Source organism: Sinocyclocheilus grahami, unplaced genomic scaffold (genome assembly GCF_001515645.1).
Source record: "Sinocyclocheilus grahami isolate Dianchi unplaced genomic scaffold, SAMN03320097.WGS_v1.1 scaffold137.1, whole genome shotgun sequence".
NCBI classification, from domain to species: domain Eukaryota; kingdom Metazoa; phylum Chordata; class Actinopteri; order Cypriniformes; family Cyprinidae; genus Sinocyclocheilus; species Sinocyclocheilus grahami.
The window spans coordinates 1,017,740-1,032,808 of NW_015505316.1; the positions used below are offsets into that span (position 1 = coordinate 1,017,740).

The 15,069-nt window shown below is 41.4% G+C and overlaps 2 protein-coding genes across 8 annotated transcripts in view; one reads left to right on the forward strand and one right to left on the reverse strand.

The window, feature by feature from the left end:
- agrn (agrin) overlaps window positions 1-15,069 on the reverse strand; it is a 285,064-nt gene that overhangs the window by 95,696 nt on the left and 174,299 nt on the right. For all 7 annotated transcript variants that reach the window (XM_016280112.1, XM_016280113.1, XM_016280114.1 and 4 more), the window contains 3 exons: window positions 12,211-12,435; window positions 4,265-4,489; window positions 1,985-2,191 (listed from right to left, as the gene is read on the reverse strand). In XM_016280112.1, the coding sequence (XP_016135598.1) occupies window positions 1,985-2,191; window positions 4,265-4,489; window positions 12,211-12,435 (657 nt within the window). The remainder of the gene's footprint in view (window positions 1-1,984; window positions 2,192-4,264; window positions 4,490-12,210; window positions 12,436-15,069) is intronic.
- The window catches only part of LOC107591097 (leucine-rich repeat extensin-like protein 5), a 21,638-nt gene continuing 13,855 nt past the window's right edge, over window positions 7,287-15,069 (forward strand). Inside the window, exon 1 of the mRNA XM_016280118.1 lies at window positions 7,287-9,229. Coding sequence (XP_016135604.1) covers window positions 8,119-9,135 — 1,017 coding nt within the window. The 5' untranslated portion in view covers window positions 7,287-8,118 and the 3' untranslated portion in view covers window positions 9,136-9,229. The remainder of the gene's footprint in view (window positions 9,230-15,069) is intronic.

Here is a 15,069-nt window from a genome sequence, read left to right on the forward strand (position 1 = left end):
ACCAAAACATTTACTTTGTCAGAAATAATAAAATAAATCCAAAGACACGAGCACTACTCCTCTTTGTTAATTTATGCATCTTTTCGCTGAAGACTGGAAAACAATCCTAATGAGTCATAGAGGCTGATAGTGAGAAGAGAATAAAGAAGAGAGAGGGAGGGGGAAAAAAAGGAAAGATTCATCCAGCACTATAGTTGCCACATATGTGCTGCCAGGGAGTAGGACACACATTGCATTCAGAATAAATAAGAGGGATATTTCTGTACCGTTAAAATGCTCTCAAAACCTGAACCTTGCCAAAACAGCCCTGGATACACATCCCATAATTAACACACTGTCCAGGTCCAGCTTTTTTTCCTTTCAAGCCTTTTTTAATAACTGCTGCAATCATTTTGAGGTGTTTAATGCATTTTAGTATAAAGTGGAGAGTGGCGCACGAAACTACCTCTGAATGACTGTACTTGCATAGAATTTATTTCTTGATTGTTAACGCAGAACATTTGGTAGATATGGTGTGCACTGCAAAAAAAATCATTCAATATTTTTGTCTTGTTTGCAAGCAAAAAAAAGTAAATATTCATAAACAACTTTGAGAAATTATATATTTATTTTTCTAAGATAATTAAGATATCCTGTAAAAATGAGACGATGTAGATTTTCAACTATTACTAACCAAAAAGCATCAAATACACTCTTGTGTTGTTAAACAAGTACAATTTAACCATAAAAAGCAATGTCTGACTCTTTTTTAAATATTTTGAATCTCATGGATATTCAGCTCCTATGGCCTTATGGGATGTCCAAATGTCCAATGGTAGCACACTTTGTGGATGCAGTGGGTCATGCAGGTCGCCTGCATATTCGGGCATCTTACGCTTTACTACGCTGCTTCTTATATACTGTATAGGAGGGAAGTACACACTAGAACTCAAGGGAGAATGCCAAAGGGATGTGTCACACAAGTGTGCAAACGTTTCAAGCAATGCAAGCCCATAAAGTCTTCAATCTTCACTGAGCGACTTATAAATATATTTAGTACTTTTTTATTGTCATTTTTGAATGGCAGCATATAGTTTAATGTCAGACATTTGACAGTAACCATCTTGCCCTCGAGCAATAGTTTTCTGCTGCCAGAGTGATGCCAGGACACTTTAAATATGGGAATGCTCACTGCCACATTTTGACAGAGTTTTTACGTCTGCGTACTTGCATAGATTCTGTTTCTATCCTTAAGCGTAACAGAGAAACTAACATAGCTCCTATCAAGGGGGCTACATGCATGCATCCATGCAAACCGGTTGCAGGGCAACAACAGGGACAGAACGATTGGGAAGCACTCTAAAAAAAGAAGAGCTCCATGACCTCACTTCCCTTCCAAATAGTGCCATGAGGGCTGGAGCTGCAGGGAGGGCCACTTCAACCATCCTCCATCACGCAAACAAACACAAGAGACAGAGACAAAGATGTACAGGTAGAAAAGAAGGACATCAAACCAGCCCTTTGAGGGCCCCCTGAAGGAGACCCACAGGTCAGAATTCCAATAAGAAAGGTCAGAGGTTGAACTCTTCCCCGCTCGCAACGAATGGTGTGTCCGGCGGCGGCCCTGAGCAGACGTCACACGGACAAAGACAGACAGAGAGACACACTGGAACAGAAAAAACAGTTTAAAGACAGCCAAAAAAGGACATAAAAGGACAAAGGGGGAAATGACAAGACATTTGAACATGGAAGGACTGGCGTGGACGACTGGCACTGGAGGGGTGAGGACATGAATGAAACATGAAGTCAGCGTTTCATGTGTCATCAGAGCTGATGGCAGAATGAGAACGGCGTGGAAATGAAACAGAATGAGCACCTTCCACAAGAGTTTCCCGCAGGACACAACCAAACACAAGCAGCCATACAATGCTAATTAAACATCTATTTCGCTAACATAAAATTACAAGAACACACAGAAAAACATTGCCCAATTCTCCACACTCACCACAGGGCCCTTGTTGCTTGATGGGGATGTCTGTTTCGATCCGGCACTCTTCGAGTTTCCTCTCGCAGTCGTTGGGGTATGTCTTTCCGTCCTTTCCGCACAGGGGCTTGTACGTGCCGTCACATTGTATGGGGTCGCAGGAACACTGAAACTCTCCGTTTTCCAGCAAACACATGGCGTTGAACTTACAACCATTCGGGCAGCCCCCTGGAGACCGGAGACACACGTATACATGCGTCAACAATGTGAAGAACGGCAGTAACCGTCCTGGTGCTAATCAACACTGACTGGAGGCATCTCTCTTTCTCTCTCGCTCAATCAGACATCGGATATTGACTCACTTGGGGGTTTTGAATTAATTACCGTGCCTGATTATTTAATCAATTATCTAATTCCATTCAGATTGATTTGGGGTGTTTTTTCCCCCACTCAGAGTTGTGTTAAGCTGTCACAGACAGGCAGTGGCGGTGTGTAATTACAGCAGCCTTTCATCTGTTTGAGAAAATTAAGAGACCTATTATGTTATTGTACAATCTGAGCTTGATTTATGTTTGATTGCATTATCCAACCTATCTTTAAGGATGTGACATACATGTTGATGAAATTGGACTCACAGGAAGCTATAGGAATGGAAGTGGAATTTCGTGAACTACATGAAACAGCTATCACAACCCTATTACTTCCACAGTGTGACGTATTTGTGAGTAAAAAGAGTACTTAATGAGCTCAAATCTAGGGCAAGACTTGATTTAATCCATCGGGAATCGTTTGGATTGCGAAAACTGGGAGTTCCACATAAGATCGGACCTATGAGAGATTGCTGAGGAGAATTTCACTCCTTAAACACTGCTGGTGTTGTGAAATATCTATAACCCTGCTCTGTGACACTCAGATCAGATCAAACAAGTAGCAAGTTATCACAATATTTTGTTCTAACTAATCAAGAAAGGCCTTTCTTAGCTAGTTAGCATTGTGCTATGCTAGCAGGCTAAGCTGTAGCTAGTAAACAACATCTTACCAAAGCTAAAAATGTAAGGTGACCAGATTTCTGAATAGAAATAGGACAATTAAACATCCCACTTTTTTGTGCCTTCATTTATCCTTTAGTTAGCAAACTAACAGCTTAGTGTTCTAGCATAGCATAGTGCTAACCTGCACTAAAAGGCTCTTTTGATTAACAATAACATCCTCCATCTGGAAATACTGTGAAAACTGGGTGCTTCAAACAAGAACAGACCTAAAAGAGAGTTTTCAGTTTATTATAGAGCACTCTCTCTTGAAAAGCTGCTGGTGTAAATATCAATCCAACCCACATAATCATATCCCCTCTGGAAGTCTTTGTACTGTCTGGTCAAAAATGTAGCATATTATCACAATATCTTGTTCTAACTAATGAAAATATAGCCTTTGTTTAGCCAGTTAGCTCTGTGTTAAGATAGCAGGCTATGCTAAAGAAAATATTAGAAAAGTTAAAAATGGTGACTACAGTATCCCTTTGTTTGTTTTCATTTAAACTTCAGTTAGTAGCTAAACCTACTAGCACATTATATTACTAACTGTTTAAGAAAGACTCTTTTGATTATCAATAACATGATACATGTTTGATCAGGATCGGAGGTATCTTGAACAACTATGGCATCTACTTTGAGGAGGTTTTGAGATATGGAAAGAGAAAATTATGGTATAATAGCAATTAACATGTATTACATTAACACTAATGATGTGAGTGATACATTTTGATTCACATATTGACTGAGCAGATCCCAAACACGTTAACATGCTAGACATGTATCTAACAAAGACATTCATCAGAGACAAATACTATTGTTTCTCGAGTTACACCGGCACAGAAACAGTTGCTCTCTACTGGGACAACAGTGGCCCACAAATAACACTGCTATCGCTCACGGCACAAACACAGTTCAGACACAGGCACACACACATACACACTAAGCCACTGTTCGCGCACTATCACAGCTGAACACACACTCTCTCTGCGCTTTGCCACAGGGCTTCAGAGCGAAGCAGGGACGATCTTTTCATCACCTGTGAAGATACAGTCTTGCCACAATACACCTGCCAGAGCCCGACAGGCAAATTGGATTTGTGGAGATTGGTATCGTGTAGGCATGACAGTACTGCTAACCTGACTTAATTTGTCCAGAACCTCCTCACCGCAGCCATGACAAAATAAATCAAATGCGGCCGTAGGGCTCCTTTATCAGACACGAGCATGAGCTCCTGGGAGTCTGTGACATCTCTGCTTTAGGAGGAACTCACTTTTCTCCTTGCAGCTGCCTGAAGAGACCTTCTTGAGCTCCAGGTTGTTCTGCAGGGCCGTCCGCTCCATCTGACACTCGCTATAGTAAGTGTGGCCGTCGCTGGCGCAGATGGGTGTACTGTCGGGCGGGCAGGAATCGGCTGGGGCGAAGGTAAACTGCTTGTAGGTCTTTGGGTTCACCCGACAGGCCACACTCAAGCTGTTCAGAGTGTCACTGCAAGGATCTGTGGACAAGAGTGGAAAAAATGATGGTAATTCATGACTTTCATTGTATTTTGTTGATCTAATGTTGATAATCTGAATTTAAATATTGCCAAAACGTTACCAAATACTACCAAAGCTTTCTTTGTGTTTTCATTTAGGCATCAGTTACAATACTAACAGCTTTCATTAGCGTAGCATTGTTCTTTTGATTAGCTATGCCATACTATGGAATGGGGACACAATACCAGCATCCATTCTGTTGCCTCACGGTTACATTTATTGGGCCTTTTTGTCACTATTTTTAGTAAAGACTTTTTTTTGGTGTTTTTGCCTTTATTGTTATAGGACAGTGTAAATGAGACAGGAGGCAAATTGGGAAAGAGGGGGGGAGGGATCGGGAAAGGTCCTCGAGACGGTATTCGAACTTGGGATGCTCGTAGCAAGGCAATCTGTGCAGACTCACTATTATTTTTAACAGAAAATGTAAAACCGTAATGTTATGAAGCTAGACTGACATGGAAGAGAAGAACTGTTGAATAAAGTTTATATTTTTGTTTTCTTTGTGCACAAAAAGTATTCTTGTAGCTTCATAACATTACGGTTGAACCACTGATGTCACATGGACTACTTTAACTATGTCCTTACTATGTCTTTAGTTGCATTGCTGTCTATGCAGGGTCAGAAAGCTCTCAGATTTGATCAAAAATATCTTAATTTGTGTTCTGAAGATGAATGAAGGTCTTACGTGTTTGGAACGACATGAGGGTGAGTAATTAATGACAGAATTTTCATTTTTGGGTGAACTACCCCTTTAATCAAATAAATGCAACCTCTTTTCAAAAACATTAAATACATAAATCTTACCATCCCCAAACATTTGAACTGCAGCACATGTACATTTTTCCTGAAGATCTTGATAAACTTTTTTGAAAAACTTTATTGGACAGTTGGTTAAGGACAGCGCACCTCCAGGACCAGTTTCTGGTATCTGAGCACATGCCCTATCCACTACTCTACAGCAACAATGTCATTTTTTTACTAGAATTTTCTTCTTTTTCAAAGCATCTTCTAGGCACTATTGATGGAGCTGTTGTCAGTGGCGTGTCATTTATTGAGAAGAAATACTGAAAAGTGAAAAGATAAGGGTGACAGCTGACGGGACAGGAGTGATGAGTATGTGGGAGCTGATGGGTCTTTGTGGCTGCAGGGGGCTCCAGGCCCTGGCCCTGTATGGAAAGATCATAATTGTAATAGAAATGCCATGATGGTTATTGAAATAAGTGTGACAGTTTTGCCAGCCTCCACACTTTTCAGAAATAAGATGGCACAAAGGACTTATCAGCCGTTGTCGTGCTAAGACAATGCAGAGCCGCGAGCGAGTAGCACAATCGCGGGAGAGAAAGAAGCACGGAGACAGAGAGGAAAAAAGACAAGAGAGACAGAGACAGAAAGGACAGAGGAAATTAGACAAGAAAGACAAAACACGTAAACAAAACAAAGAATGAGAGGAGAGGAAGAACACATGCAAATAAAGAAAACAAGAAAATAAGAAGAAAATAAGCGGGAAATGAAGACAAAGCCACAGAGATAGAGAGACATCATGAAAGCAAATAACACACAGGTGGACACATGCACACTAAGGATGTATAAAACGACATATTTTCAGAATCAATTAGCCAGTGGCTTTTTCCTGAATGACTAGTCAACTAATTAGGCTAGAAATTAACTAGTCAGCTACCAACCCACCCTAAATGCACACATATCAAATTCAATACTTCCAGCAATAAATAAATAAATAGATTCTTAGTCCGTATTTTTGTCTTGTTTTACAAGAAAAAAATATCTAAGCATCCTTACAACAAAATTCAATTACTTGAGAAGCCAAAATGATCAGATTAAGAAAATTATTATTTGCAGTGACAGATCGTACAACATGGCATTTAGAACATTTATAGAGATTTTGGAGGTCATATTTCTTATTGTCTTGTTTCAAATGTAAATATGCCAAAGTTAAGTCAACGCATCTTAAATGCACACAAATCAAACTCAATAGTTCTAAGGCTCTGAATTAAAAACAATTATACAAGCATTAAGCATAAAAGCCCAGGGAGAGAGGCGGGCCGACAGAAAGTGTTGCTGCCAGGTCAGGGACTGGTGTATACTAACACAATAATAGGACGGCTCTCAAAGGAGGGGAGTATGGAGCTCGACCAAAAGGGTCCAGCACAATGCGGGCAGTGCCTCCAACAACATCTCGCCACGCAAGCCAGCCATTACCACTGGAGAAAACATTAGCTCCCATTAAGAGAGGCCGGCTGGAGCCAGCATTCAGTGTATCGCTGCCTAACAGTGCCATGCAGGGGTGGCTGTAATTAGCCAGGCACACTGAACCCCGCTCCAGCAGGGAGTGTGTATGAGGCCGTTCCATTAGTCCAGACCCTGTATCTGTGTGCCTGACAGTTGCTGGCCAAGACCTTAATGCATGTGTTGGAGGAACAGTAGCTGTAGCCGCGGTTTACGGGAATGAATGTGTATACAGAGCTGGCCAAAAATGTGTCTTTCTAAGTGTGCTTTGAAATAACAGTGCCCCATGTCCTGCTGTACCATTGATTGTGGGTTTGTTTTTGATTCCCTCAGATCGCTTCTTTGATAATTCACACCGCGTGATTGTCACTCGCGTGAACGAGCACCGATTTGCCTCCGATTTCGGGCATTTGTCGGCGATTTTGCAAAACTGTCGGCAAGTGAAAAATCGGGCTAAAATTGTGCAGTGTGAACTTGGCATTAGTCTTCCTTTGACCTAGTTTTTCTGAGTTGCCCTGATTAGTTAATTTGGTTCCACCTGTGTTTATTAATTATCTCATTTGTCTGTTAGTACTTAAGTCCTGTGTTCTCCCCTGGTTCTTTGTCTGCTATTTGTTGTTGTTATGTCGATGTGTGCTACCCTTTACTCTTGGATTATTTCTGTGGATTTCTCATTAAAGACTTTATTTGGATTTTTCCCACGTTGTGCGCTTTTAATAGCACCCTACCGTAACAGAATAGCAGACCCTCAAAGTGAGTAATTCTAGCTGCGTTTTTCTTTCTTTTTTGTTTTGTTTCTCCCCTCTCCCGGAATGGATATCCCAGCCATTCAACTCCTGTGCCTGGAGCAACAGGACCGTTCGCTGGAGGACCATACCAGGGACTTTGTAGATCTGGTGTGCCTTACACACTTCCTTGACCACTCGCTCAGCGTATTCTATCACACCAGCCTTAGCGAGCGGTGTAAGACATGCCTGCCAGCGAACGGTCCCAAGGAGGATTTCGCCGCTTTTGTGGAGTGGGTATTGGAGATAAATGGACTGTAGATAAAAGACCTCTCCAGACCCACTCACGAATCAGAGACCAGTCAGTTGTCATCCTGCTGCACGGAGCTATTGCCTGAGCCCGCCGCGACACGAGAGCCAGTGTGCAAAGTCATGACTGGGCTGATCATCGCCCCGGAGCATGAGCCTCAAGCATCGTCTGACCAAGTGCGTGAGCCGGCAACATCATCCGTTTCCGAGGGAGTTTTGGTGGAGATCGAGGGCTTGGAGGGAAGCCCTGCCCACACTCCCCGACTGAGGGTGAGCTGCATCTGGTTTCTGGAAAATATTTAGGGGAACTAATGGACATTTTCCAAATGGACTTAATAGACTGGTTTGGGGAGGTAATACCCAGTTCTCCAGTGTCTCCGCTGGTTCTGCCCAGCCCTGCGTCTCCGCTGGTTCCGCCCAGCTCCTGTTCTCCTGTGTTCCCTCCCAGTCTCCCTCTCCCGCCTCCTCTTATACCAGTCAGTTCCTCAGCCCCATCTCCGCTGGTGCCTGTCAGTCCCTCAGCTCACCCTCAGTCAGCGCCATCTGGGCACTCTGATCCACCTCGGGACTTCCAGTCTCCAGCTTCACCTTGGCATGAGGATCCCCTGTCATCCGCCCCCAGCCTCCGAGTCCTGGACTCCACCTCGATCCTTCGACCCATCGGCTACGCCTTGGCTCCTAGCTCCCTCGTCTCCACTGTGGCCCGTAATCCCACCAGCTCCACCGGGCTCCCTCGTCCCTCAGGATCCGCCTTGGTCAGTTGTCGACCATCCGCCGCCTCGGGACTCCACTCCTCTGGCTTTGCCTCGTCACTCCGTGCCTGTGGCTCTGTCAGGCTCCTCCTTCCCTCCGGCTTCGCCTCCATTCTCAATTGCTCCGCTGCGGTCTTCCAGAGCCCCGCCTCGGTTGCCTGGGCCTTCAGCTCCGCCGTGGCCCTCCAGATCCTCTGTGTCGCCCTGGCTCTCCGTCTGCTCGGCTCCATCCTGGGCTCCTCTTCTACCAGCTCAGTCTCCGTCAGTCCGCCCCCTGGTGTTGTCGGCCCTATCTCCACCATGGCTCCTCCTGCCGTTGACTCCACCGTGGGCCGCTATCCTGGCTGGCCTCTGGAGCTCCATCTGGCTCCGGGCTCCTACCTCCATCCACTCCGCCCTGGCCTCATGAACTATGCCCCTTTCCCATTGCCTGCCCCTCACCTGCCCCATGCCCACCTCCTGAACCCCCACTCTCCCTCCTCTGTTGGACTGCTTTTGTCGGCGCGAGGACACGCTGTTCTGGGAGGGGGCGAACTGTTATGGACTTTTGTTTGTGTTCCTGTTCTCTTGCCTTAGTCTTCCTTTGACCTAGTTTTCCTGAGTTGCCCTGATTAGTTAATTTGGTTCCACATGTGTTTATTAATTATCTCATTTGTCTGTTAGTACTTAAGTCCTGTGTTCTCCCCTGGTCCTTTGTCTGGATTGTCTATTTGTTATGTCAATGTGTGCTACCCTTTACTCTTGGATTATTTCTGTGGATTTCTCATTAAAGACTTTATTTGGATTTCTCCCGCGTCGTGCGCTTTTAATAGCACCCTACCGTAACACTAAGGTTGTTTAGATGTTTTCTTGGAAAACAAGACAAAAAAAAATAAAGATTTTTGTTTCTAAAGTAAAAAAAAATTTTCACCCTAGGTTTACAATTTAATTTTAATTTTTATTCATAAATAAAATAAAGATTTTTTTGGTTCACAAGTAAATGTATCTTTCATGCATGTTTTGACATTTTCTTTGAAAAACAAACAAGACTGTTTGTTACTTGAGTAAACTGGTCTTATTTTAAGGATATTTAAATATGTTTTCCTGAAAACAAGACATATAATAATTATTTAAATAATTTTAATTATTGCTTCTCAGGTATTCTTTTTTTTATTTTAGGATGTTTAAATGTTTTGCTGGGGGGGGGGGGGGACCACCAAGGAGAGACACCATCCTTTCATCATTTTAAAAGCATCTTTATAAATGTTTTCTAGGAAGACAGACATAAAATAATGTTTATTTTTGCTTGAAGTAAATTGATCCTCTTTTAAGATATTTTCTTGCAAAACAAGACCAAACAAAAACAGTGATTCTGTTTCTCAAATAAATGTTAAAATGTTTTAAGAATGTTTAACTATTTTTCCTGGAAAACATGGCAAAAATACAGATTAAGAAGCTGATTATGCAGTGAAACATGACTTAACTTTTGTTCTATATAGACAGTTTAGAGGTCAGATTTCTTTTTCTGTCTTATTTAATTACATTTTTCTTATTTTCAATGGAGTGTCCCTCAGTGATAAAAATACCATTTGTATGAGCTGACTGAATCAGAGTCAGTAACCGCAAGGATGGTGTCTCTAAGTTAGATTTAGAGTTGCTGTCTGTCCTCCTTGGTGCTTTGCACTCTCGAGGGGGTTAAAATGAAAGACAGAGAAGCATACTCTACACGTCCTCTGGGACCCGAGGCATTCATCCAGCCCTGCCGCCCAGAGAGCCATCATTTACAAGAGGTGACTTCCCTCTGAGTCTGCCTGCCTCGCTCTGCCGCAGGAAACACCACAATGTCACACACCCCAGACAAGACACAAGACTTGCTTTCAGAAAGTTTATAAAAAATACAGCCAAAATCATCTTCTGAACTGATATTTTTGTCTTGTGTCTTAGTAAAAAAAATATCACAACATTCATAAAACACTTGAGAAGCAAAACTGCGCAGGATAACGAAACTTGTTTTCAGAGAAAATATTTTCAATTACATTTATGTTTCTAGCCCCGTGGGCAAAAACCTCTCCAACTTTTGTTAGATTTGTGCACTGGAACAATTCCAAAGCCAATGAAGTAAGAAAAATATACTTAATATTAAGACAAACTCTCTGAAAACAAGTCTCACTATTTTATGCATTTTTGCTCCAAGTAATTTGATCTTTTTAACTTAAAAACAAGACAAAAATACAGATTAAGAAAATGATTCTTTTGCACGGCAGACTCTGAGAATAGAGGCTGTGGATCATCTAACATCCTACATTTTTAACAAGAGTCCAGTAATTGGTAAAAAATGGCGAGGAATAAAGAGGAGTGTTTGATCTTTGTTAGGCACTTAGGAAACAACTGAAAATGATCTACTGATCAGTCTCTGAGAGTTCAGGGTATGCTAGAGCAAATATTTGGAGACAGAAAGTAGGTCTTAACCATCTGAAACTTTCTAAACATACCAGTGTGTGGGGCTCTTTATTGACTTCTCTTAAAAATGTGAATGTGTCCAGACTTCATCATGGAGTACAGACGAATAAAAGAGATCAAAATCAAACTCTGAAATGTCAGAGAGGGGCGGAATAAGCTGAAAAAAGAATCCGACAGCTCATCAGGCTGCATGGAAGGGAAATGTCATTAGGCAGTCCAGGGTGGGAAGGGGCTTTTCATGAACGACACTCTGTCCTCATGACTCAAACTCCCCACTAACATGAAACAGCCAGGATTTAATCAAAGAAGAAGAGCTCAAAAATCCCGACAGTTAGCATGGCGAAGTGTGATGTGACGGGAGCTTTCAGCAGAATAATTGATCTGTTGAATTTTTTTACTCAAAATTCATGCATAATACTCCTTAACAAGCATTCAGAATCCAAAATCACATTAGGAATAATGCAATACAAGTGATGTGCTGCATAATCAGATACTTATTTAATTATTAGTTTCCTTTAATTTCATATTATGTTCATGTTGTTGTATTTATATATGTACACTGGAAGCTTCATTATCAAGAAAAATCCCTTCCCTGGTATTAAAGCGCTTTCTGATTCTGAATTCTTTCAAGTAATATAAGAATTAAATAAAATTAAATGTATTACTTTTTACAAATACATTATGTCAAAGTTATTTTTCTGCTTTCTATCTATTTCAAATCATGGAAAATAAAAAATAAAAACAGTGTAAAATGTAAAATAAATAAATTATTTTGTTAATTTTATTATCATTATTATGTAATTAAATAATAATAATTAATAAATAATATTCCATAATAATAATATAAAATAATATGATAAATAACTGTATATTTTACATTATGTATTAATAATAATAATAAGGTATTAGCAATATGTAAATAAGAAGTAATACTTAATATATAATACTCCTTGATAATAATATAAAATAATGTATTACTGTATGTATACACACACACATATACTGTATATATATATATAGAGTTGCCTATATGTTTGTTTTAAAAAGGGGATCACTGCCCAACACTGACCTCAATTGCATTCTAAAAGCAGCCAAAACGTCCTGTGATCACTTTGAAGTTGCAATGCAGGAATGGCAAGATGGTAACAGAACTACATGTGATAATCACATAAATGGAATGCTTATGACTATTTAAAGGCTCCATAGACTCACCGCAGCGGCCTTGGTGATGCACGCGGATGTTCTTCTGAGTGGCGCAGGCTTTCATGTGGAGCTCACATTCGCTTTGGTAGTCCAGGCCGTCGCTGCCGCACACCACGTGCTTGGGGACGTTCTCACAACTCAGAGGACACATGCACTTGGCGGACAGACCGTCGGATGACTGGATGCAGGTGCTGCCAAAGCTACAGGTCACCTCACTGCATGGGTCCTTCAGGGCTGAAAAACAAGGAAAAGAGAAAGTGAGTGTAGAAAATGCCTGAATAACATTTGACAACATAATCTGAGATGAAGTGGCTCTTAGTGTGTTGCTATGTGGTTGCTTGTTTTTTAAGTTTTATAAAGTATGCTCGTACCTATTCATGCATCTAGCACACATGGTATAGGAGGAGTTACGTGCCAAAGTTTAATATTAACGTTAGCACAGATTACATAAATTACATGTATCGTCGGTCATGTTCGCATAATTGGTTGGCTGCTTGTCATGTTCACACTACAAAGTCTGTTTAAGGTGGGAGTTCATGGGTGAGCTCCAAACATGAACCCTATTACTGAGATAAGATTGGGTTAAAATGAGGCACGGTCTCCCAGCACCTTCACACGGCTCAGACGTGCCCCGTGTCGATACAGATGGCAGAGTGAAGTGGCTTAACCCGGGCTGAAGAACAGCTCAGTGCCCCAGACTTGAATATTCGGTCACAGCTGGGTGGGCGTACAAACAAGTCACTCTAATTCACCACAGACCATTTCAAGCAAGCTTTGCATTCACAAAACATTCTCAATTGCTATGCTTCAGCGTACCCGTCCTTATGCTGGAGGGACCTAATCAGCTTTTTTCACTCTGAAAATAAGAAAGTCAAATTTTTTCTGAAAAAGGCTTTGTCTATTTCTTATTAAACATTCCACCACTCAGGACTGAAGGTGAAGAAATGATTTACACAAAAATGACATTTCGGTCATCATTTATGCCATTCCAATCCTGACGCAAACAGATCGTAAATCCTGGCTGCTCCCTTTCATATAGTGAAAGTGAATTGGGGCTGTCAAGTTTCAAAATGTCAAAAAAAATATCATAAGTGGTCCATTTGACTCATGCATTATATTTTAAGTGCAAGTCTATTGAAGCCATATGATAAGTTTGTGTGAAGAATAGACTGAAATTAAAGGGTTAGTTCACCCAAAAATTAAAATTCTGTCATTAATTACTCACCCTCATGTCGTTTCAAACCCGAAAGACCTTCGTTCATCTTCGGAACACAAATTAAGATATTTTTGATGGAATCTGAGAGCTCTGACCCTGCATGGACAGCAACACAACTGAAATTTTTACGAGAATACTTTTTGTGCGCAAAATTAAAAAAAAACGACTTTATTCAACAATTCGTCTCCTCCGCATCACCCTGTAGCGCCATTTTGGAGAGTAACCGCTGGATACGCTGTTTTCGTTCAGATCAAATCACAACAACGTAGGAAACAGATCCAGCATGACGCAGCTGACACAGAACAGCATACGTTGTTTACGTATGTGATACTCTCCAAAATGGCACTACAGGGTGACGTGGAGGAGATTAATTGTTGAATAAAGTTTTTTTTTTCTTCTTTTGCGCACAAAAAGTATTCTCGTAGCTTCGTAAAATTACAGTTGAACCTCTGATGTCACATGGATTATTTTACCGATCTCCTTGCTACGTCTCTGGACTTGGGAACATTTCAGTTGTGTTGCTGTCTATGCAGGGTCAGACAGCTCTCAGAGTCCATCAAAAATATCTTAATTTGTGTTCCGAAGATGAACGAAGGTCTCACAGGTTTGAAAGGACATGAGGGTGAGTAATTAATGAAAGAATTTTCATTTTTGGGTGAACTATCTCTTTAATAAGCATGAACAAATCACACATTTGAATCAGATTTTGCCAGTGAATCAGTGTCACAGTGTCTGGTTGTGGTGCCCTGGACTGGCCACTTGAGGGCGCTCTTCCTGTTTCTGTGTTTCATGTTTTGAACGCCGTTTCCCATAGTCCTTTGCTTTGTCGTTTTGTTCTGATCGTTATCACCTGTTGGCAATTTACTCATCATTTAATCACTACTTATAAAGGACATGAGGGTGAGTAATTAATGAAAGAATTTTCATTTTTGGGTGAACTATCTCTTTAATAAGCATGAACAAATCACACATTTGAATCAGATTTTGCCAGTGAATCAGTGTCACAGTGTCTGGTTGTGGTGCCCTGGACTGGCCACTTGAGGGCGCTCTTCCTGTTTCTGTGTTTCATGTTTTGAACGCCGTTTCCCATAGTCCTTTGCTTTGTCGTTTTGTTCTGATCGTTATCACCTGTTGGCAATTTACTCATCATTTAATCACTACTTATAGCATGCTCTCACTGTCTGTATTTGCTGCAGTATTGTTTGAGTTACGTCGTGTTTTCTGTTCCCTGTGTTTTGAATTTACCTTTTGCCTAGTTTTTGTTCTGTTTTGGATTATTTGTTATTTTAATAAACTTACTGCACATGGATCTAATCTTGTTTTCTCCTGGCATTCCGTGACAGAATACTGCAGCCAGTACAAGATCCAGCAGTTTGTTTTGTTTTTGCCTTCGTTTGGACATGGACATTTGGATTACCCCTCCTGTCACAGGGAAAGAGCGAGTGGCTCGACACCGGGCTCTGATGGCTCTGATGGCTCTGAGGCAGCAGGGAATGGAGGTTGGTGGTTTTGCCCAGACTTTTTGGACATTTACGGTGGGGCTGAAGTATAATGAGGCTGCACTTAAAGACTTCCTTAATGTCTGTCTGGATGATCCTTTGCCCCAGTGGGAGCAGGAAGGACTCGAGATTCTAGACTTCTGGGGCTTCGTC